This window comes from Thermobia domestica, chromosome 6 (assembly GCF_964235325.1).
Source record: "Thermobia domestica chromosome 6, izTheDome1.hap1.1, whole genome shotgun sequence".
NCBI classification, from domain to species: Eukaryota; Metazoa; Arthropoda; class Insecta; order Zygentoma; family Lepismatidae; genus Thermobia; species Thermobia domestica.
In genome coordinates, this window is record NC_137459.1 from 146,752,541 (window position 1) to 146,778,736 (window position 26,196).

Here is a 26,196-nt window from a genome sequence, read left to right on the forward strand (position 1 = left end):
AATAAAAAAAAATCGCCTCCTAAAAACCTTTTTTTTTACATACAATACTGTTTCTCCCGCGCAATCTTGATATATAAATAAAACTCCTAATTCTTACCTTCTCACCCTTAGCAGCTGTTTCATCATCATCCTTATCTGCGGGATCCTGAAATGAGATAACAATCTTTAGCTTAGGTAGGATAAGATTTTAAAAATGGGGCCTAACAATATACATTTATATATGCATTGTAAAGAAATTTTATTATTATAATAGTTATTCTAGTTATATTTATAACGTCAAGGAATATGATTCAAAATAACATGTAAATGCCAAATTCGTATGAAGAATCTGTTATTTGCCTTCTCTGTATCTTGAGGAAACGTCCTAAGTTAAATTGATATACTAAACAGTTTTAAGCATCAATGTCGAACATGACACACGAGCCAAATTTTCTGGATATTGATTTTACTGCGTAAATGGATGTCTAACGTATGAGATGTCTATGGAAACCGCATTATCACGTAGATTTAGTCAGTCAATATAGGCTAAGAAACAATGAATTCAACGCAGAAGAGTAAACAAATTTGAAGTAACAGCAACTTAGAACCTTACTGTCTTCTTGCAAAATTTGTTAAATGGGTTCTTGTTGTTTGTTCATACACTAATTTGCCATCAACACAGAATAAGTAAACTTGCAATTATTTGCCACGAATTGAGAAATCAGATTCGGCTCTACGTTTCCCCGCTTATATTTTCGTTGTGACAAAATAATTGTAATTCTCTTTAGTTCTCTATTTTATTTCTACTACATCTCGTACTACATCCCTCTGAAAACAATTTCTTTCTAAAATTTACTCTAATCGTTCTCTTTTTGCAATCTTGTTTTTTTTTATTATTTTTTTCAAACTACACATTTATTTAACTAGATTAAATTTAATAGTTGTTAATTTTATCAATCAATTACCTTATCATCTCCTTCATCTTCATCTTCTTTGTCTTCTTCAGCCTAAAACATAAACGAAATATTATAAGTGCAAAATATTGAAACCTGAAACATTTATCTAATTTTGTTGATAGTGTTATATATAGTTATAATTAATACTGTATCCTTAGCAGTAAGAATAGTTTAATATAAATAAATGAGTGAAATAATGAGTGAAATAATAATGTAAGATATTGTTTATGATCTTTTTTTCTAGTGGAAGATTACGAAAAATGAGCTTTTCCTACTTACGAGTGACTGGACTTGATATTGGAAGATTTTGTATTTGTCACTCGTCTTCTATAAGTTTACCGGACAACTATTTAATTTGATGTAACACTTTTTACAGCTTAATTAGAAAATAATTACGTGATACACAACATGAACACATTCTACTTGAATGTATGATTTCTCAACATGTTGACTCATGTTAAAGTATCTGTAAACGGTAAGAAAAGAAAAGGTACGAATCACCACACTAAACTTTCTTGCTCGAATTTCTTAAGGTAAATCACGTTATACTACGGTTATAACTGAAACGTTTATTAATAAAATACGAACAAGGTGTTTTCGAAGGAAGAAAACTCATTCCCAAAAGTAAAATACTCTTTGTGGATAATTTCATAGGAAATATTATACGCTACACTATAGATTATTGATGAAATATTTATTTACGAAATATGAAGAAAATCGTCTGAGTAATTTTTGAAAATGAAATATTTCAGTTTAATGTCCCACAATTATGCCTGTTAGGCTCAGGAAGACGATGATTAATACAAGTGAATGATTATGGAAGAATTTGTGAAATAAGAATGTGGAAGGAAACGGGAGTATTTTCAGAAAGTTCATGGACACGATGTTGTTCGCCACAAATTTACTTAAGCTGGGAATGAACCGGGAACCCCACGCACCAGAGGTAAGAGTCGTTTTTGAAAGAAATGACTGGAAAAGAACTCACCCCAAGGGTAAATTACCCCTTGTTGATTGCTTCATGGGAAATGCCATATTGTGTGCTATGAGGTGATTAATGAAACACATGTTTAAGAAATGTGAACATAATTGACTGAGACATGTTTGAGAAAATTTTCCAAAAAGAACTCACCCTCAAGTGCAAACTACACCTTGTGGATTTTTTTAAGGATAAATGATCAGGATATTAATGAAATATTTACACACGAAATATGAATGAAATTGCCTTAAATGGTTTTGACTCGGAGAAAATCAGAGATAGCTTCGAGTCGATCATCCGAGAAAACTTACCCTTAAGAGCAAAGTACCCTTTGTGTAGTTTTTCAGAAGAAATGAGTTATTCCACATTATGAGATCCTTAACTAAATATGAATAAAATCGTCTCAGTTGCTTTTGACAAAATTTCTCAAGAAAAACTCATCCTCAATAATTAAAGTAGTCCTTGTGTATCTTCTTTATATAGGTGGCTTATGCCACATTATTAGGTTAGTAATAAAATACTTTTATAAAATATGCACAAAGTGGCCTCAGTCGTTATTAAGAAAATCGCCCGGAAAAGACTGACCCCATGGTAAACTACCCCTTATGAATATTTTCAGGCCAAATGAGTTACGATATATTGCAAAATCCTTAGAACCGTTTTTGAGGAAATTTCATTTTTCTTTATTTCCATCCTTCAGTAAGCTACCTCTAACTTTAATGGTAGGAATATAATTGGAGAAATGCCCCTAGGGAATCTTATATTTACAATAAATAAATAAATAAATAAATAAAATCGAGTGTGGCCACTTTGAACGGTACGGCCTCTAAGCAAGTGAACACGTTTGCACCGGGTCGAAAGTACGGACGAACAGACATAGGCTTGGTGATTTTTTTTTTTTTTTTTTTTTTTTTGTCAATGGACTAAGCACGCCTAGTTGGGCGGATAGTTTACGTTAATTTGAACACTACATGAATACTGGCTGGCGTCTTTCGACTTCTCAGTTACAGAACTTGATTTTCTCAGTACTTGAAAAAAAATAGTAGACAGTGCTGCTTTTACAGAGCAAATTTCGATCCTCTCTATAAGATACTTCTCTTCTTCGTAGTACTGTTCTCAAAGGTAAGTAAAGTTTGTATCTAGATAAAAAAAATACTAAACTAAAAATACAAATCGCTGAGCAAAGCAACGTTTATTGAACAAACAAAAATAATAATTGTGTAACAGTTTCGCCAACTAACTGAACATATAAGCTTCATCAAACAGTGCCACATTGTATTGATTATATTAGTATTCATGAAGGGATTTGTCCATCTTGTTGAAATAGTTTTTTGAATACATATAATCTTTTCGTCTTAACAAAGAATTGTAATTATCATTAATTCTCTATTTGCTTTCTAATGCATCTCCTATTATATTCCTCTGAAAACAATTCTTGTTAAAATCTACTGTAATCATTCTCTTTGTGCAATGTTGTTCTTTCTGTTTACAAAGTACGCTTTTATTTAACCAGATTAAATTTATTAGTTGCTAATTTGATCAATCAATTACCTTATATTCTCCTGTTTCTTCATCTTCTTCGCTTTCTTCAGCCTAAAACACAAACGAAATAGTATAAATGCAAAATATTGAAAATTAAAACATTTATTTAATTCTGTTGATAGTATTGAACATAGTTATAGTTAATGGTGTAATATTATTATTCGATAAAATATTCAGGAGTTGGGAATGAATATTTTTCACACTTATTTACTGTTTGCCTTGGTGGGAAAAGGAGAGTCAAGTTGTTACTTAGAGGGAGAAATTTTCTCTTTGGTCGTTTTCTTACATATAAAAATAATCGTTCGCAGAATCAGAGAATAAATTTTCTCAGAAGAAAATACAATTTCCGGAAATAAATTGTGAACGTTTCAATCAGTTAAGCTGGAAATTGATTTCATCCAACACTCCACTGACTTTATTCACCTCACCCCCAACGGTTTCATATTCCTACGGATAATATGTATTTTAGAATTATAACAATATTCTAATATAAATTATCTATCAATAGCACTGTACTTAGTTGGTTGGCTTGTACTTAACGTCCATTCAACACATATCTATTTGAGACATGAACCTACAAGTTAGTATGGGATCCCAACCACATGACTCACTAAGGGTCGAACCTACTGTCCACGTTCAATAAATAGATCTATTTTGTCCCTGAACTGCGATCCGAACATTTGTTGACAAAGGACCATACTAAGTTTAAAAATAAAAATTGTTTATATAATAATTCCATACAAATTAGGTAGAAGTTGTATTAATTAAAAATGTAACGGAAACAATTTTAATCTCTTCACTAACATATAGCAAAGTTTGATTGTTCTTAATATAAATACCTTGTTCAATGAATTTAATGTGTGCTCTAACGTTTGTTTTATGCAACTACAGCTTAATTAGTTATCTTAATATGTAATATTTATCTATTCATATATATACATATATATATATATATATATATATGTATGTATGTATGTATGTATAAGCACTACTGTTAAAATTATTTGGACTGTTTTTCCATAAAAGTCCAACTGATGTAAGTAAGAAACATGCAGGAATATAAAAACATATTGAATGTAAAAATTAATAATTATCTTGCAAAATGTATCATACAAAAGAGATTAAACCTATCAAAGTTCCATCTAGACATACATTTGAAGATTTGAAGTAGATATGAACTAAACATAGACTAGATATAAATTTGACCAACTTACCCTTGCCTCTTCGGGAGCGTTTTCATCTTCATCCTCTGTTTCAGTCTCATCAGTGAACTGTGGAAGGAAAGTACGATATGTTATTGCTAAAGGTGGAGATATTTTAGTATCATAAAGGAGCATCAATATAGCTAGTATTTTTTTCAGACCAGTAGTATCCTTATTTCTATGTATTTTTATTTCAAGATTGTGAATGTTCGTCCATTAGTTATCGTTTCTTTAATTTTCGGCTATTGGACTACCCTTTCCCATTGTGACCGTTCATTCAAGAAACGAATAACAAGATAGATGAGCAGACAGAGAGAGCAAAGGTCTAATTCTATTTTAACAAAAAATTCCATTCATAGATATTTCCGTTATGTTCATTCTCTCAAGGACAAGCAACTACGAACCAAGGAGCCTCTTACTATGGCAAATGATTTCTTCCTTCCTTTCTTTCTTTCTTTCTTTCTTTCTTTCTTTCTTTCTTTTTCTTTTTTTTGCATTTGGTCATTCCATTCCTAATTCTGTATTCAATAAACCAATACAACAATGATTTAATGATGGTATTTTTTAAGTGTAAAATACTAAAGCAACTACATTTATTATTATTTGCATAAATTATATATTCTTTAAATTTTGAAAGATAATTTTGAAACGTACTATCTTCTTAAGATATTTATTTTCTGCTTCTTGTATGAACTTATCTTCTCAGCTCGATCGCTCATTTCTGAGTCCGAGAAGACTGTTTACGATCCGTATGCGTTCATTAGTGGACACAGATCGAAGAGGGTAAAGAATATACTCAAATACAGTCTTGTAAACCAGGTAGAAGCTCCCAGAATCTTGCAACTTTGCATCTTAAAATTAAGGTTGAACCTGATGCTGCTCTGCTACATAAGTATTCCATTCTTTACTATTATGAAAGAACTATGAGATCTTCTTATCCAATTAAGAAGTATGGTAAATTACAACGCATACCTGATTCATGGCGTTTGAATATTTTAATTAGGTAATGCATTCGTTATGCGCATTGAAATAAATTACATTTATATATATATATATATAAATGAGATGCTTACCCAAACAAGAATCCCTTCTCCGTGTAGCACAAGTTAATAGAAAAAAATATATTTATTTATGTCATACATAAGTACAAGATAACTCAATGTTCAATAATCTTTTCTGGAGGAAATAGCTGCCAGTCTTTCGCAATCAATTTATTTCAAACAACAAAATTGACAATATGCATTTACTTGTATCCGGTAGTCTATACCTATTAAGTATTTTGCACACGAGATGGCATTAGGGTTCCAAATCTCAGTGTATATGATTTTCAGCGGGTCAGGCTTAGTGTCATTTGACAGCTGACAGTTGGATCTAGTAAATGTAAAAAAATAAATAAATAAATAAAATGAATTTTTCATAGTCAGACATAAGACGTTGCACCCTCAATAGGAGTGAACTTCTGCAAAACTGCGCTACATTTTACAATTGTATCTTGCTAAAGCCGCAAATGTTGTGCACCGACCGCATGAACTTTCATCGCATATCTATCCATCATACGCACAGTAATACCTATTAACAAGGGCCTCCTCCGTCTTCATCAGTTCCTGAATCGCCCCAGGAACAGAAGATAACTTCATTTGTTTAAACTAACATAACCTTGTGATGTGACGTCCAAAGCACTGCATTTCATCCATTCATTACATTTGTTCATTTTTTTTTACTGCAGCCCTCAACTTTCGTTTCTTCTCATAATTTGTGTTTATGTAATAACTGCCCATATTCACTTCTAGCCATTAACCTATTATTGCTTGTGTCGTATATATATATATATATATATTTTTCTCCTGGAATCATTTCAGTCCATGTATGTTTAATATAAATATGATGAATAAAGAAATAATAAACCTGACAACCCTTAGGCCACCTACATTTCCATAGAGACAATTGATCTACATTACAGCACTTACCCGAAGAAAGGGCACAACCCTTTAAACGGGATGACGAACAAAAAAATGTTGTGCACTCTACAAACGTTGCTACTTTTGCTGCTGCGCTCCAGATGACACCGCCAACCAAACGTTATCATACTTTAAGTGAGTCCTCAGCAACATCTAGTAACATGGAGACCGAGACCGCTGATAAAGTACCACCATCTAAACCAGTTGTTCACTCTTTTCTACTTACCAATTACGACGCGAAGTACCATGATCTAAAGCAAATCTACCTACGTCTGCTTAAGTATGTTCCACGCTCAGACGTTAAACAGCTTATACCTACGAAGAATGGCATTATTATTCGATCTTCGGCGCCTCTGCTAACATTCAGAAGCTTACCACGAATCAGGCAAAGCAGTCTCCACCTCCTCGCAAGTCTCCAGCTCTGTCTGTCGTCATCCGAGGAGTCGATCCACAATATACAGATGCCGAGATCGCTGACGAACTAAAACTTGATGGCCATTCAATCATTAAATGCATTCGCATTAAGAACACATCCGGATCAACTTACATGGTCCGTGTTCTCACTAATAGTCAAGAGACGGTAGACGACTTCCTTAATAATGGTGCATTCATTTTCTTAAAAAGACATCGAGTTGAACCTTCTCGCTCACCTGCCCCCCTTCCTGTCCGCTGTGAGCGCTGCCAGGCCTATAATTCGCACCATACTAACGATTGCGGAAACCCTTTCAAATGCGGTTATTGAGCTGGTCCACATTCGACTAAGTCTTGCACTAACCTACAGAATGCACCTCAATGTTCAACCTGCCCAGATCAGCATCCCACATACAGTTACAAATGTAAGGCTAAACCCGCGGCAGGCTTACTCAAACCTGAACTCACTGTTCCCATCCGGATACATAATACTGATTCTACCACACCGCCTCCCAGCTCGGCCCACCAACCGATTACCATCGATCAATTTCTTTCATTTCTTACAGTCACCTTACAGAATATTCATCCTTTCCACAGTCAGCACATTCTCCAACAAGTACAACTCGCCGCTAAAACCATTCTGCATGTTAATTTCACTGGCACCTATTCCAACAAGTATGCACACTTTTGTTCCACTATTCATGAATCTGCAGTGTAATCTCTTTCACCATCTACCTTCATTTCTCTTCACTATGGCCGTTCACTTTCTATTTCTGAACATTCGCTCCCTCCATAAACATAAGCCTTTGTTCGAACAGCTGCTCCTTGAGGAACACATCCATTGTTTTCTGCTTAATGAGACATTTCTCACGCCGAAAATCTCCTGTAAAATTCTATCCTATCATCTTCTTCGCCACGATAATGCCATCTCAGCTCGCCGTGCCAATGCCGGTGTGGCTATTGGATTCCCCCATCTATTTCTCATCGATTACATACTACTGGTGAGCGAACGCGGCCTGAACATCTCATTTCCACTTTATATTTCAAACAATGCTACATCACTGTTACTACCATCTATATCCGACCCGGCCAACCTATTCCTTTAAGTTTTTTTCAATATATATCAGACCAGTTTCGCAGTTACATTATCATGGCCGACATTAACTACCACAGCCGTTCCGATCATCAAAAGCTCACTTTTCTCCACTATATTCAGACCCACACGACAGGATTCTTTCACACTCTCCCTAAACAGACACGACCATCCTCCAATACAACCCCAGATATAGTCATAACTTCGCCCAATCTTTTTACTAAGCTTACTCTGACTGTACTTGATCCTTTGGGGAGCGATCATGTCCCTGTCAAACTTACTCTTCAACTTAAAGGACCTCCTGAATTACCTCAACCAGCGCCTCCCCGCTCAGTAGCACGTTTCGATCGTGCAAATTGGTCACAACATAGAGAATTTCTTTCCAATAGGCTTGAATCTGTACCAGCTCCTACCACAGAAACAGAACTCTATCATACCCTGCATACCATCACCGGCAGTATACAATAGGCATCCTCTAAATTTATTCCTCAGACCCCAATTACTTCCTACAGACCTAAGCTGCCTCCACAATATCTCCCTTTAATACTCCGCTCTCGACAGTTCTACCGAGATTTCACTCACACAGGAAACCTGGAATTGCTTCGGCAACATCGCCAATACCAACGGACAGTCCATAATTACATCATTGCATACGAGACCAGAAACTGGATAAACGCTTGCAATAATCTATCTGATACAACACACCCCACAGAATACTGGAAAAGATTTCATCAGCTCACCGGCAAAACCACCCGCACATCTTACCCACTAATTGTTAACGATACGCCCTTACTCACTGACGAAGAAAAAGCCAATGCTTTTGCTACCCAACTCCGAGACGTCTTCACGCCCTTTCGACCTACTCTCTCACTCCGTACTCATCCTACAGCTCGACTAAATCTTGACTCGCCCTCACTTCAACCAAATGTTCAACATGTTCTGCCAGACGATTCGCCGTTGACAGTTCCTATCACCGTCACAGAAATTAACACTATCGTTGCCCGTAAACGTAATACAGCTCCCGGACTGGACTCAATCACATATCGCCATATCAAAGAGGGACCGTACATTCTCCACTATCTTTTATCTCTCATTTTCACATTCATTCTTCGCACTGGGTTTATCCCTAACGATTGGAAAACATCCAAAACTTTAATGTTCCTGAAACCTAATAAACCAGCACCATCTGTGTTCTCCTATCGACCTATTCAACTCACCCTTGTTTTCAGTAAGATACTTGAACGAATTTTAGTCTCACGCCTCCACACACATCTCGCCAATCACAACCTCATTCCCATACATCAAGCAGGATTCCGACCGAATTATAGCATTAATGATCAACTCCTACGTCTTACCACATTCATCATTGCTCAGTTTAACCAATCCAAGCCTTCTGTCTCGTCCTTTTCTATTTAGAAAAGGCTTTTGATAAAGTCTGGCATCTAGGCCTTCTATACAAACTATTTTCCTTCAGACTTCCATTCTGTTATATTCACTTCGTGTACCATTTTCTTTCTAGCCGTCTCACTTATGTTTCCATTCATGATACTCTCTCTCACCCTGTGTTTATCCACTCTGGTGTTCCCCAAGGCTCTGCCCTCTCGCCGCTGCTTTACTTACTGTATGTTGCAGACTTTCCTGCCCTTCCTCCACATGTCAGTATATTTCAGTATGCAGACGATACGGCTTTCTTGGCGATAGGTAATACTATTCAACATATTAACCGCATCCTTTAAGCGGCCATAAATGATTTCCTTCAGTGGTGTGAAACGTGGCGTCTCAAACTTAATGCAAGCAAGACCCAAGCAATAGTCTTTCTGCCACCAGGCAAACGCAGTCGCGTACATCGAAATCCATCCAATCTCCACGTCACGATTGACGGTACACCCCTTGCCGCTAGTCCCACGGTGACGTATCTTGGTATTACCTTTGACTCTCATCTCAAATGGTCTGCTCATCTCAAAGGTATCATTCTCAAAGCTACTAACCGCCTGAACCTACTCCGTCGCCTCACTGGGACAACCTGGGGTTTGAAATCTCACATCCTTTTAAACACATACAAAACTTTTCTATGACCCGTTTTAACTTATGGTTTTACAGCTTGGCTCTCCGCACCTGAGTCATATTACCGCCGCCTCCAGATTCTTGAGCGTCACGCCCTACGCCTTGCGTTTCGCATTAAATTACCAAGCCCCACCAGAGACTTATACGAGAGAACGCCTTTTCGGCACATACTCTATCATCTCGAAGATCTCCGGCTTAGATACGTTGCGAAGCGATTCCAGAACCACCATTCACTACTCTTTGATGCAATGCACCACGAAGCCACTCTTCGTAAGCCATCTGTTACTCTCCGACATTCTCCACTCTCCCTGCTCTTTACTTTGTATCATCATGTTCTTCCGCCAAATAGTCCCGATTTACTACTGTTAGAAGACTTTCTCGTTCCTCTTCCACCCCCATACATCACTCCATCATATGTTGCACTGTGACCTTCCAATACTAATAGGGCTCCCCCTCGTCTTCATTGCGTCCAGAGTAGCTCCTGGACAGAAGATAACCTACATTCGTCTCTCTAATCCTGTTTATGTTGTGTTGTGTTGTCAAGTGCACCTCATGGATTCATCCTGCATCACTGCTTTGCTATCACTAATGTCATAATGAATTGAAAGACAGTATTCCTAACCTTTCCTGATGATTATGGTTAACGGCCATAATGACATGTACTTAAATGCACTTAATAACAATAAAGATTATACAGAACCTCCTTGCCCCTCGAAAATACCCCCAAATCAAAGTGAATAGTAATTTCACATCCTAAATAAAGGGCGTAACCCTTTGGGTGGGTGCTAGCTACGGCTAGCAAAAAAAATGTTGCGCAGGCTCGTGAAAAGAAATGTGCTGTTTATGGGTAAGATACGTTATTAAAAGCAGCATCCAAAAGGTAGTTCAATTGCTTTCGACCTGGAAATGTCAATGTTTTAAGATGCTCATTGCAATGGGTGCCCAATCACAGAAACAGTGGATTGTATTCTGGCAAAAGTTTAAGAAATAAGCAGTTATGACATCGGCAACGAATTAAAATTCACTCAACAATGTTAAAACATTTGGAAAACACTAGCTTTAAAATAACTCAACGATTTGGTGTCACACGACTTGACTCGAAACGTAATGAAGTCGAGCCATTTCTCAAACGGTTGATCACAAGAAGTGAAAATTTGATAACCTACAACGATGTGCAAAAAGACATCGAGGTCGAAATGAGGAGAAGTTCCACATTCTGTGGCAAAGTATTACAATGGAATACGCTGACACCAGGAAGGTTATGCTATGTGTTTGGTAGAATTGGAAGGTTATTGAACATCATGAGCTGCTTCCGCAGACAGAACGATAGACGTGGACAATTAGCGCAATCCAATCTTGCAATTGAAAAGAAACGACCGGAACTAGTCAACAGAAAGGATGTCATATACCACGCTGACAACACCAAACCGCATAGATATTTAGCGATCCGTTAGACATTAACAGGACTTAGCTATGAAGTTTTAATGCATACACTGTCTAGTCCGGACCTGCCACCATGAGGCTACCCAACATCATTTATTTCCGTTTCTGCAAAACTCGCTAAATGATGTTATATTAGTTCCGAAAGAGGTCTGTGATATCCCTCGTGGTTATATAGATAGCGTGGCCCCTTTGACGTAGGAGATCTGAGTTCAATTCCCGGCGGAGCTCATGTGGTTCGAATCCCACGTTAATCTGTAGGTCCAGACCTCATATAGCCTTGCTGGTGAATGGGACGTTAAACTCAAAACAATTCCAAACAAATACAAATCAAAAGAGGTCTGTGAAAACCTCGTGTCAGAATTTTTTGATCATACATTTCTATAACGGAAAATGGCAGAATGGTGTTGTCGGAAAATGGCAGAAAGCCATCGAACTAAATAGCTCAAATGTAGTTTCAAAAATCAAGTAACAATAAATGTATTATTAGTTGTGATCTCCAAGGGCTAAAAACCTTCTAGATAACCTGATATTTTCTATGAATCTAAGTAGTGCTATATTAACTTTCATCAGGCACTGTCATAGACTTTGGCAAATTAGCCTGAAATGAAAGAATGTTTTTTTTAACAAGAATTAGAAAGGTAAAGTTGTTATCGATTGAAGCATAAAAATAACTTCAAAATGATGTGTGGAAAATCCTAAAAATAAATAAAACTCGTAGTTGATGGCTCAAAGATATTTTGTGTCTACTTTCTCTTTCATCAGTGTGAAGTCTGTGTTCAGGAATATAATCAGAAACTTTAATGTAATACTTTCGTTTGTACCTGACAATTTATTATTGATGATAAGAACATCAATTTTGCTAGTTGTTTTACAGCAGTGATTATTATAAAACATTGAAGTGATACTGAAATTCGTTACAGTCCCCAGGCATAATGCAACTTCGGAAAATGATGAACTTATTATTGTTAGTTGCATTAAATATATATTAAACCAGTACGCTATCAATGTACTTCATTTCTATTTCGTATTAGTGTGCAAACTTTAACAATGTCTATTACACCTTCCGAATAGTTGGGAAATCAAATTGGTGCAGATGGCATTAAGATCTTTTCTTTTATTAAAAATGATTTTTATAATTGCATCTGATACTTCTCAAAGTATTTTTTAAAGAAATAAAACCTTTTCTAAAAATTCAAATTTTCAATCCCTTTAACATTTTTCTGTTTATTTGAAATGCATCTTATCATGGTCATAGCCTTTGGCTCTAAGCGTCTTTTGATGAATACTGCAGCGTCCATCTCAATTGTGTTATTACCGTTGCAGAGTTCTAAAAAAATTGGATGTTAGCGGACGTGTGTCATACTATGGCATCCTTAGGTTTTATTACTGAATAAGTGTGGTGTGGAGCTCTTCAGTAATTTCAAGTCAGTATTTTGCATTCTGAATTACACACACACACACACACACACATATATATATATATATATATATATATATATATATATATATATATATATATATATATATATATATATATATATATATATATATATTATTCAAGGGCTTGGAACTTACAAATTGTACTGGGGTAAATGTTTCAATCACTTTTTTTACAATGAAAATTGAGTTTAATTTAACTTTAGCGTCCCTTTCAGTAGCGAGGCTGTATGAGACATGAACCTACTGATTAACGTGGAATCCAAAGCACATGAGCTCCCGCCGGGAATTGAACCCGGGTCTCCTCTGCCAAAAGCGCGTACGCTAACCGCTTAGCCACGAAGGAACTCTTTATACAATGAAAAGCAAAATTGAAGTAATTGAAGACTTCGGGAGGAAATGATATCCCACATTGACATGGTTTTGAAATACAAAGCTTTGAATGTTTAGGTACGTATAAGTGACACTATTGAGAAACCTTCAATGAATTGGCCATATCTCTGTCACTTGTTGACCAAACTCGGTAATTCTTCGAGGGATAACAGATCCACCGGCGTCAAGCAGAATAGGCTGTTTCACTAATTTTTCTTGAATTTGAGGGTTATCATGATATCCTCCCAAGTTCTTCAATTAAAAGGCATATTCCCATAGCAGTGCACAAAGAATTTTAAAGCAAAAAACAAAATCATCGAAGCCTTACCTCCTCTATTTCTTCTTCATCAGTTGCAATTACCTGGAAAGAAACATCATGTATGAACTCTATGATAGGAATTTCATTTAAATATATCAGCGTTAGTTAGATTAACAATTTTTAATTATCAAAGCCATACTTGGCATCTGCAGTTACAGCAACCTAACCGACGATGAGCTTGACATGCGATTAGAGATCTGTCAAAGGGTCCTAGGACAGTACAGATTCCGCACACACCGTTGTTCAATGACCAGATACTTTTCTCTCTGAATTGCGAGATAAACAGATCAACAAATTCATCGATACTAGTCAGACAAGAATCTATTGGTTTACCTATTGCTTTTACACAACAACAACGGAAATGTAGTATTTCTAAAATTGTTTGAACTATATGGGATATATTACATCAAAACTATATTTTTATTCGATAAAAGTGAGACTTGTAGGACATAAACATATTGAATGTTAAAATTAATAATTATCAAGTCCCTAAAGGTCTTATAAAAGGAGATTAAACTTATCAAGATGTAATATTAGATGTGAGTTTGATCAACTTACTTTGGCCATTTTAGGAGGATTTTCCTCATAACTTCCCTCCGTCTCTGTCTCAGTATCGGCCTGAAAAAAATATATTGAATTATTGCCAAAATATAACAAAAAATATTAGTGTACCACGATACCATATCAATATTGTTAGTATTCTTTACCAGACTTATGCTTGAAATATGAGCAATGGAACATACAAAACATATATTTGTTGGCTTACCAAATATTCCCATTCAGATAATTCTTATGAATCTTTTTGCTATTGGCTTGATTTTTTGGGAGGGAAGCAGTGAGTCTGTGGTAGAGAGCTCGCCTCTGTTGCGAAGAGGGATCACTGGTTCGATCCCAAGTCATGTGAGTTTGTCGTAGGCAACTCCGAAACATGGTAAAGCATTCATGTTTAATAAAATAATATGTAATTTGTACTAGGAAAATATTATATTCTTCTTTCTCATTGGGGAAAGAGAACAATTCTCGTTAAGTTCGTTCTTGATTTGCTTATGAGGGATACAGTTGCTAAGTGATAGGATTTTTACTTCAATGATAAAAAAAATATGTAGTTTGACATCAAACACACGAGTGTATCAATGACTACATCGTTTCCCTTGGTTTTTATAGAGTCCTTCCGTTTCCTTCCATATTTTCAATCTGCCAATCCTTTCACAATCATTCACTTTGTTTATTATTTGTTCAACCTAGATTAACCATTTCCAGCATGTTGGTGTACGACTTAGGAGCAGGATTTTACGATCAGATCCGGGAGAAAGAGAACAGATTGAGCAAAGAGGGAGGGAACGAAGTAGATCTAATAGACTAAAGGACGGTTGACAGTGTTCGATTTGTGGCGAATGCACGAGTTCTGTTTCTGCAAAACCATCGACTACGCCTTGTTTGCCTGTCGCCACTGTCTTCTATCAACGTTACATTTGTTGCCCTCTTCTCGCTCTCTGTGTCTAATATTCTGAGAACACAATTAGCAAACTATGACGTCACAAAGCAAATAGTTAGAAATGATTCGCATATAAGCTGGCCGTTAAACTAATAATTTAATTTATTTTTTGTTAACTTTTTTTATATATTCTGAAATATTTAGATATACAGTACAAAGCAATTGTAATAGATAATCCCCATATTTCCGTACGCATTTATGTTACTTGCAGGTTGTACCTTGTTTTATTTTAGCACTCAAGTTTCACCAGAAAAAAAAAACAACTTTAAGTTCTCACAGTTGAAGAAATGTATTATGCCCGTCCTCAGACACAGATAGGGTGAAGTAGATACTTATCAAAAAAGATGAAACCTATCGTTGTGCACAAGATATAAAGAACTATTTTGATAATTGCCAGTGAGTCCCTGGTATAAGAGGATACCACCTATGTTAACCAGAGGGATTTATCAGATGTTTTCTCACTTTACACTTACAAAAGTATAACGACTTCCCTATTGTCAAAACAATTCCACTTTGTAATACTAGAAACAAATATTTGCCTGTCTTACGATAGACAATGGTCAAACAGTGTAATTGAAGGTGTAAGCATAGATAACATTGACGTACAGGCACGATAATCATTACAATTCAGTAAAGTCATGAATGTTCTTCAAGAAAATATAAAAAAAAATAATCGAATTTGAGTACACATAAAAATACACCTTGTAATTTGACGAGTTTTAAAATAACTACATTCTCAGGATGTTTACATGTCAACTGATAATATTGTGTGAAGAAATCTACAAATTTTCAATGAATTAGTTAAAACAAAAAGTGACTAGGCATACGAAACAATCTCATACAAAGAATTTAGCATTTTAAGTACTATGTTCACTTCAACGTTTTATATATTCAGCTCATCTTTCAGTTAGCATAATATTTATAAAATTTTGACAACTTGATGAAATTAATTTCTATCGAGTTTTGTATATTTTTAAACTTAAAAGCAAATCAAAAATCACTTAAAACTTAAAAATGCCATCTAAGGCATACGTCTTACGCTAATCTAAAATGCGTTGATAGAAAAACACAAAAAGCAATTGTTATTCCTTCCCTCACCACAAATAAGTAATAATATAAAAAAAAATAAATAATAATATTAGGTTGTCTAAAACTATTACGCCTTTGGAGATTAAAATTGAGAACATATTCATTGTGATTTGAAACAATCACTAATGTAACACATATGTATCATTTTATTTGATGAACTTCCTCCACTTTTTCCCCAACATCAAAATCCTGCCGCTATAGAACTTATGAGGTTTCTCTTGTAGAAAAATACTATTTTCACAGGCCTCTTTTGAAATTAGAGTAAAGCTATTCACAGAGTTTTATAGAAACTGAAACAAATGACAGTCTGATGATGTCAGGTCTAGGTTATAATTCTCCTAGCCGTCAGTGGCGGTTTTACTACACACTGTTGAGCTTCTCGTTTTCACCACGACCTTTATTGCACATTGTTGTCATAGCTTATTCACTTTTCATCACTCTTGACCAATCGCCTCAGAAATGGTTCTAGTTCTTTACGTGTTAGTAGACTCGCAGATAGAAAATCAATCGCGTAAATATTTTTGGGTCAGACTATTTAAGGCCCAAAGGCTCAATACATTTTAGATTACCTGATAGAAACTCTTATATCTGATACGTGCCATTCTTCTTCATTTTCTTCTTTTTAATGTAGAATATTGGTAGACTTACCACTCTCTTTTGTTAAATATGGTGACGATTTAATGCAACATTAACTGTCTTGTTAAGGCGATAGTGTTGATACTAACTATTAACATGTATTGTTGTTAATTATTAGAACTAGGTCCGTAACTATATTTAGGTCTAAGAATTAATATTTGTGTACCTGTATGTTGGATAGTGAGAAAACTAAAAAAATCGAAATGTAAAGAATTAGAGCTTTTAACTAAGCGATCAATGAGCCGAGGGTTCGGGCACATTAAATAGTTTTATGTTTATGCAATTACGTTATCTTTAAACATAATTTCAAGACATCTACCAATGAGAATAAATCATATTGATACTTTACCTCTGTCTCAGCTGCTTCAGCGATGTTCTGCATTTGATCTAGAGTAGTGACAACAAACTGAAATAAAAATTGACATATACAGGTTTCAGAAACACATCAGGATGAGAATATAATTCAGCACAAGAGATGTATCTGCAACAAAACTGAAATTAGTTCAATTAACAATGCATTAAGGTTTTAATGTAATATAACAATATCATGAATATCACTTCTCTTGTTTATTGAAGTGTTGATTTGTGGCCAAGCGGCTACATTCTGGGCTCCTGTCTTGGATTCCATTCTCAGTGATCTTTTATCTCAGATGCAATCCTAAGTAGTGTTCTGATCAGTACTGTTCTAGTGTTCTATTTTCAACTACCATTTGTGCGTAATTTAATAGTTTTTAGTCGTAGATATGAATTTAAGTTTTATCCTTCCTAATACAATCAACTAATTACTTGAAATGAAGTGAAGTTAGTTTTAATATATTTTTTTCAACCTGTTTGGAAAATACGAGCTTTCAAAATCCCACTCTATCTCCTTTGTGAAAACGTACACCCTTATTATAAAATTCAGCTATTTTCCAGAACTTTAGATGAAATACAGTCAATAAACATCTTTCTTGTATTACTCTTAATTCACTGATTTGTGTCATTTCAGCAGATACCTATTATTCATCTAAAGGCATAGAAGAAACACTGATAACTATTACTTCACCAAAAAAAAAATTATATCTTCAACAGGTATGGCAGAATCAGTCTTTAAAATATATATTTACTTTTTGTATAGTTTATCTACCATATGTGTACGAAAATATTTTGAAAATAAAAAGAAAACAAACCATCAAAATAATAAACCAATTTTAGTAACCATTCCGCACATACAGAAATAAATTGTCTTTCCCTTTTTTACATTTACATTTTATTTTCATCCTAAATACTTGTAGTTATACAAATAATAATCATCCGTTCAGGTCCACCCCAACCATTTTTTATAGAACATTGCAAAGGGAAACTTTATTTAACAGATATTTGGAATGTTGTACCACAAAAGTGGGCATGTCTTACTGCAGTACGTTAAGTAGCATGGCTACAAGGTTCATAGAACCATAGACACTTGACTTTAGAGTACTGGAACCGTCTAACATGATTCGAAGGATCAAGTTTCTTTATTCTAATTGAATGATGTAAAGCGTCAACTGCACCAAAATCCTAACGAAGTATTTCATTTACAATAAGTAGAGAGTGTATTTCAAGCCTGAGAAGATTTTGGGATGACCTGAAGGTAGAGATGCATGGGCTCGGAAAAAAACCGGCTTTTTTGGGAAAAAACTCGGTTTTTTCTGCTTTGCTTTTTTGCTTGGGAAATTTTGGGCTTTTTTCAAAATACTGCTTTAAATTGATAAAACAGACTTTGTATCGCTTCTCTATAACACAAAAAATCATTTAATTAGTGGTTGATGCTGATAATAATATAAAACATCGAAAATAAACTATGTATTTCGAAAAAATATTTCAAACAATTTTTCTTCAACATATTTACATTATGAATTCCACAGGATTAACCAATGTATATAATAAGAATTTTTTAACCTCCTATATACAAAAGTAAGCAGAGTTGGCAAGAACCGTGGTTGTTTCTGAAAATGCCAAAAACCCGTTTTGGGGGGGATGTTTAAACCAGGCTTTTTTGGTTTAAACCAGGCTTTTTTGACTTAGATTTTTTGCTTTATGTATTTATATTACATATTCACAGAAATAAGTTTGTTTCGCCTTGATGTTATTATGCAACAGCGGGGTTATGCCGGAAGAACTCCCATAAGCTTAAAGAAATGAGGTCAGTAAATTTCTTAAGTTGAGAATCTCCCGCCCTAGCCATTGGGAAAATCCCGTCTATACTTGAAATGTAACACAATAACGGGAAAATCCTGTTATTGCTTTGCATGTAAAATTTAAAGGTCAACGTACCATAATCAGTACGCTAAAACTGAGGTATTAAATTACAAATTTAGTACCGGTACGTAGATATCATTGAAAGTCTAATCCAAGCTAATGTTGGAAGCTACGTAGGCAATCGATAAATTTTGCCAATTTCTATCAATATATTTAAGCAATATTGGCTTCTTTATAAAACAACACGCATTTAGGCATGCAGAAATATACAATTTGGTTTGTTTCGTATATTTAGGCTTAACATCCTTACGAAATACCGAGGTTATCAAGGAGAAGACTTTCGCTTAAACTGACATCCGAACCGCTACTTGGGTTACGCATGAAAGAAGGTTTGTGGTTCGACCGAGAATTGAACATGGGACACCTTGATTAAAAGGTGAAAGGGAAATAAAACTATTGCAGGTGGTTTGATATCTGGAAACGTTACCATGAAATTCACACGATTCGCATTTTTCATTCTTTTTATTTTTGTGGTTTAAACCAGTTATTAAAAAAAAAGTTGGTGTAAACCAGCCAACCCTAAAAGTAAACACTTCTTTTTAAAGAATACACAAATAACTAGCAAAATAGTATGTAGTATTTTTACTTCAAAATATTCCATTTCTCTTTTTGAAACAAAATAAAATTAAAATAAAACATAAGAGAAATACTTAGATTTATATGATACACTTAAAGGCTGCACATCTAGAGCTTTTGGTTCTGTATATTCTTGAAATTCTACAGTTAAGTTTTATAGAACCACCATCACAGTTTACCCAATCCTCAAGTTTTCTGAATTTTTAACAAGAGGGATTCAACATATCATTACGGAACTCCCCCCCCCCCAAAAAAACTACGAAATATATTTAAGTTAAGCTAAATACAACTCCACAACAAACATGACTGAGTGATTAGGTTTTGCACTTCTATCGGGAAGTCCGGGACTCAACCAGCATTCGACCCTTTTGACAAAGCTTTTCTTCATTCCATCTGTGAATGTAGAAATAGTGCGTGTACTATGAGTTGGGCGACTTGCTTTTTTATTGTTTTTAAATCGTTATTATTACTAATTACCAGCAGTGACGGTTTTGCGAAGGTTAGGGGGGCGGTCTTTCGGACTGAAGCCCGTTCCCCAAAGTTACGGAATGTCTGCAACAAACGAAATATCTATTATTTATGCCTTTACTCATAAACTTTAAGCTCCCGTCAAATAAAAATTACGAATGTTTAAAAAAACTAAACATTAGTAAGAAACCCTTCCCAAAATACTTTTCTAAATCCGCCACTGATTCTCAGTATAAAATGATTTTTAAAGTTGTATCCGGAAGATTATTGCTAAACATATAAACGAAACGAAATATTAGTTATGCCTGTACTCATAAACTTCAAGCACTTCCCAAATAAAATTAGGACTTTTTAGGAAACGAAACAATCAGAAAAAACCCTCCTAAAGTACTTTTCTAAATCCGCTACTGATTATTTGTATAAATTGGTATTCAAGGTTGTGTCCGGAAAATTATTGCTAAATCACTTCACAGCTACAGTATAACAGAAATATGGAAGTACGGCTTGACGGATATATTGAAAAGCGTACGCTTTGACGGATAAATAGAAAAACGGGCAAGTTTAACTTTTGCGCTAGAAGCTAGAGTACTAAAAGCTCTTAGAAATGAAACACGGATGACAAACTAGAGAAGAAAAGAGATGTCGATAACTCAAAAGTTAAAATAAAGTTAAATAGCCTCTAAAATTACCCTCAAATACTACATTCTTCATGTTAGCTTTAATTCGTAAAACACGTGCTCCATCCATCTTGATGGTGAATTTCAGAGCGAAATATCACATTCAGGTCATGGAATTCTTATCTAACTATAGAATATACTATAAGAAAGCTATTTAGATAGAAAAATCATGAAGTTGAAAAAAGCCAAAATTTCCAAAATTCTCGTTTTTTTCCCAAAAAAGCCGGCTTTTTATGTGAAAAAATCCATCGATTCAAAAAAGCCGGCTTTTTTGCATCTCTACCTGAAGGTAAGTTTCACATCATGACTTGAGTCCACCCTTAAAGTTAATGTGAACATTAGGTAATATCCTTATTTGGACAATCTCATAAGAGATATGTTGTAATTTCTCCATATTCATAATGAATACGATATCATCAGACTACCATATATTCCAAGGTAACAAATACTGTGTCACGAGGGTAAATGTGTTTGTGTATGGATTCAGGAAGATCGAGGTACCACGCAGCATGTGGTCCAGCCTGGATTGGCTTAAATCCAATTGAAAATATGTGGAAAAATTTGGAACGCAGTAATAGCATTTCGGTACTTTTATTTGAACTACAGGATGTACTGACATAATGTGACTTCTTGCAACAGATCGTGGAGCTACTAACAAACAAAATCCAGGCGCTTATGTACTTTGATTTAGTTAGTAGCAACAGTATATATATATCACTAAATAACACTGAGAAAAAATGTAAATTTGCAAAAAGTAGGAAACGTATGAAATGGTAAAAAAAATAATCACGTTAACAAATTTTAAAATTTTGAAACTAAAAATATGTTGTAAACTAAACTCACTATTATTCATAATTTACTTAAAATGTGTTAGATTAAAGCAATGATATATTGTCGAAACTTAACACAAACTAGTAATAAAAATGCTTTGGTTTCTATTTTTCTTTAACTTATACATATTTCTGATGCTGCTATCAGCAGTAGTCACCATTTACATTTTTAAATGAAATAATAAAAATGCACTTAGAGGAAATAATGCATGTCATAAATTAAATATATATAGTTTGTTGCAGAGCCATCTGAATATTTGTGGCATTCATTCATTCATAGATTTTTGGACCCTCTAAAAACAATAAACAAACTTGGCAAGGGCTGTGATGAAGCTAAAGACGCCAAAATTCCGAGTTGAAACAATATTATCAACTTATTGAAAATCCCCCAAATTATGTCCTCGCTTATGTACTTAGTGAATAACTGCCATGTTTCTTGGAAACTATACAGGTTGTCAAAAGTTGTACTTACAAAACTTTGTACCTATGAATCTTAATATAGTACTAATTTCATTCTATTTTGTAATATGTAATGTAAAATCTGAACACGTAGTAAAAAAAAAATCATTCATAATGTTATTTGTAACATTTAAATCGAAGAGCTGTAAATTTAAATTACATCTTTCTTTAAAAAAAATAGAAACGTATTCTACAACTTATTTATAAGCATTCGTTAATAAATAGCACAAATGTAATTACATTTGAAAACTTCCTTCAATTTTTAAAATGAAGTAAAAGGTGGTTTAGTCCCTACAATACGCAAATTAAAGGTGAAATAGATATTACTAGTAAAATCAGCTTGATTACTTACTTGAGAAGGGGTCACTCCCTCAGGTGGCTGCGGCAGTTCTAACTCAGCCTCGAACTGTAATAAAAATGCATTTTTCCCATGTACAAAATATCAACGCCTTGATTTGAAACTATATTCCGAAAATATATTTCTAGGACATAACTAATTTATTCAATACGTCAAACATCAACATATGTAAAACTATAAAAATTCGAAGCGGTTTAGCTTGCATATTTAAAATATTTAAACTTCACTTTCTCTGGTTGCAGTAATTCTTTCATGGAAGTGAAACTTCTTTTGTACACATTATGACGGCAGCTGAGAACCACTATTACACTTAAATAAAATACTCTTGCTTATACAAATCATGTGATTGAGGTCATGTTTCACTCCAGATGATGTTGGTTATAATATATGTTATTCATCTTAGAAGTTCTTGGAAAAAGTTTTACTTATCACAATGATTACAAATAGTTTCCTTAAGTGTATCATGGATAATAAAACTAGGTAACAGGTTAATGTTTAAAATTTTGGATAAGTTAATTTATACACAACTATATATTGTGAATAATTAGTCTACAACATTTTATCCTGTACAGACGACTGGATAGAATACGTGCCTGTTCTTTGCATGTGTATATCGCAGGACTAAAAGTTATACAAGACTTTACCACTTAAATTGGTACAACACGTTGTTTTGCAGTTGCATGGCCAATACAGATTATATCCTCGAGTGATTATTTACATTTGGTTATCAATTTCTCTTTCTTCCCTTGCTTTAGCTGAAGCAGCATTTGTTAACTCATTGCAACTGTGACATAATATACTCCTTTCATTAAGAGATAAATTTGCGTGGAGAGATTTTTCAATCAAGCATTACAATGTGTTCACCAGATTTACAGTTAACTAAACGTAAAATGATTTTGTCACGTTTGAGAAGCTTGAGAGGTGGACAAAGTGGGGTTGTTTTAAAAAGTGCTATTTACCTAGAGTAGAAACTTAAGTAGAAACGTTAGTTACTGTCTAATTAACTAACTAATTCTATGTCCTATGCAACTTGAAGTTCAATGCCACCTTCACAAAAACTCTCCATTGACTTCTATTCTTAGCCAACTGGATAAAGTTTCTACTTTGTATTCGTATTTCTGTTAGATTCATTGTATTATTTTGTTCCCATCTGCGCTAATGGTCTTCCTAATGGTGTTTTCTCGATTAAATTTTCAGTAAAAACTTTGAAAGCGTTCCTACTTTCTTCCATTCTGGCTACATGACCTGTTCAACTGACCTTGCTAGACTTGATAACCCTAACAATGTTTGGAAAACAGTACACATTATGCAGATTCTCGTTATGAAGATTCCACCAGTCCCCATTCTCCTTACTCTTGGCTCCGAATATTCGTCTCAGGATTTTACTCTCAAATACTTTCAGTTTGCTTTCTTCCTGTGAAAAAGTGTACATGTTTCGCAACCATACAGCATAATACGACTGATTATAGTTTTATATGCTTTAAGTTGCAAATTCTCCGACAAAATTCGCGATGACAAAAAATTTGACCTGAATAATAACACGAATTGCGTAGTTTTAGTTGACATTTAATTGCTTCGTGAATTTAGTTTGGTCTGTTAATATTAATCCTAGATATTTGAAATTATGCACTTGTCGAAAATATTGTTTAGCATTTTGACGCGTTCATAATTTGCAGTATTACGATCCCTGTTAAATTCCATGTATTTAGTTTTCTCTGCATTTTCTTCTAAACCCACGCCCCTGCAAACATTTAAAAAGGCCTCTGCATTAATTTATATTATTCTCCTATTATACTCGATCATATTTAGATCATCAGCATACTCTATAACCTGCTGAATATCACTCAGTTCTGGGGACTGGTTGCTGCTTTTTATTTTCCTCATAGCGTACTCCAGAACAAAGTTGAATATTAATGGCGACAAAGCATCTCCCTATTTCAGGCCATTCTCTACATGAAAGCACGTGGGCGGGAGTTTTCCCACTCGAACTTTACTTTGGGATTCATTTAAATACACTTTAATTAATCTCACTAGCTCTTTCCATTATTCTAAATTCCTTAAGAAAGTTGTACAATGTTTCTCTCCTAGCCAGTCATAAACCTATCTAAAATCAATAAATAATTGATATACAGAGGTATTGCATTCCCACTTCTTTTCGAGTATCTGTCGAATGTTAAATATCTGGTCGACAATTTATCGATTTTGTCTAAATTACTGTCTACAGCCACTCACAAAAGTATCTCTCCCCCTAAGTGCTCTAATTCCATTACTTGGGGTCCAGGTCATTTGCAGTTGTGAGAACGCCTATACAGATACAATCCAACTTACACGGAACTTTTCTCGGCACTGACAGCAGTTGGTAGCACTGAGTCAAGTCTGTATGCAAGTAAAATTGTGAGTAGATGACGCACATAACACGTCTCCATTCTGAGATGAATCTCTCTGGTTCAGAGCGTGTTGTCCAATGAACATCATATGTTAATCTCAATATTGTTGTGTATGTAATGTATTATTTCATTATATAGTGTATGTTCAAAGAAATAAAAACACTCATAACACATGAATCATAAGCTTGAAAGTAGATGAAAATATCAAATCTAGAACAACTGCTGGAAATAAGTTTGTAATTCACTGTCTCCATTCACAGACCTTCTCCAATTCTCTTTATTTCAACATATTTTTCTTTCTAGGGAAGAAAAGATCTTGCTTGTCACACTGAATATGCATTGAAATTGAAATTGAAACAGGAACACTTGATAAAGTTTCAGCCTGGACGGGATTCGAATTCGTGTCTACCGAATAGAAGATCAATGTGCTAACCACTCAACTGCTGCTTAACCTTCCACCCAAACTAATACCTAGTACAAATATAAACTAAATATAAATAAAAATATAAACAAGAAAATATAAGCAACTTGTGTGAGTGTCTTCATGACTTTCTCAAGATTTTCTTGTTTAACTCAAAAACAAGCTATATAGACGTTCCTCAATGAGGAAAATATCGCGAAACGTTCTTCAAGTTGAGGCTACGCCATCGGCAGAGCCATAACTTGTGGGGGACAGGGGGCAACTGCCCCCCAGAGAAACTCCTCGCCGTTCGAAGGGGCACATTTTGAGACAAAATGTTCTTACTCCATATAAGATACGAACATGAAATTAAAAATGAAGCATCAAATAGGGTCGCTATATTATATAAGCAAAACTGCACACAAAAGGTAAATAGAACAAAAATGAGTCGTGGATCCATTTCAGTAAAAAACATCTACTATTAGGTACCTTAGAAATAATATATATTCGTGTGGCTTTGAGATCTAACAATTTTGTCCCCTTAATAATTTTGCCATGTGTGCAATGGACCCAGGGAGTACTAACGGAAACGCAGACCTTGTAGTGTGGGAGGGCCCACAGGCTCCCGTGGCCCATAAAGATTAAGAGAAAGTTGGAAAGAGGGCGCCCAATAATTAGAAAAACAACTTTTATTAGTGGGCACAAATAAGCTTATTAATGCTGCCTCCCACAAAAAATCTAAGTTACAGCGCTGGTCATCGTTTGTAGGAATTGTCCCGATTTACAATA

At 34.8% G+C, this 26,196-nt stretch overlaps 1 protein-coding gene across 6 annotated transcripts in view; it reads right to left on the reverse strand.

Moving 5' to 3' along the window:
- LOC145688250 (uncharacterized) overlaps positions 1-26,196 on the reverse strand; it is a 212,835-nt gene that overhangs the window by 10,626 nt on the left and 176,013 nt on the right. For all 6 annotated transcript variants that reach the window (XM_081762198.1, XM_081762199.1, XM_081762201.1 and 3 more), the window contains 8 exons: positions 22,615-22,668; positions 17,322-17,378; positions 14,311-14,370; positions 13,762-13,794; positions 4,668-4,724; positions 3,463-3,504; positions 945-986; positions 98-145 (listed from right to left, as the gene is read on the reverse strand). In XM_081762198.1, coding sequence (XP_081618324.1) covers positions 98-145; positions 945-986; positions 3,463-3,504; positions 4,668-4,724; positions 13,762-13,794; positions 14,311-14,370; positions 17,322-17,378; positions 22,615-22,668 — 393 coding nt within the window. The remainder of the gene's footprint in view (positions 1-97; positions 146-944; positions 987-3,462; positions 3,505-4,667; positions 4,725-13,761; positions 13,795-14,310; positions 14,371-17,321; positions 17,379-22,614; positions 22,669-26,196) is intronic.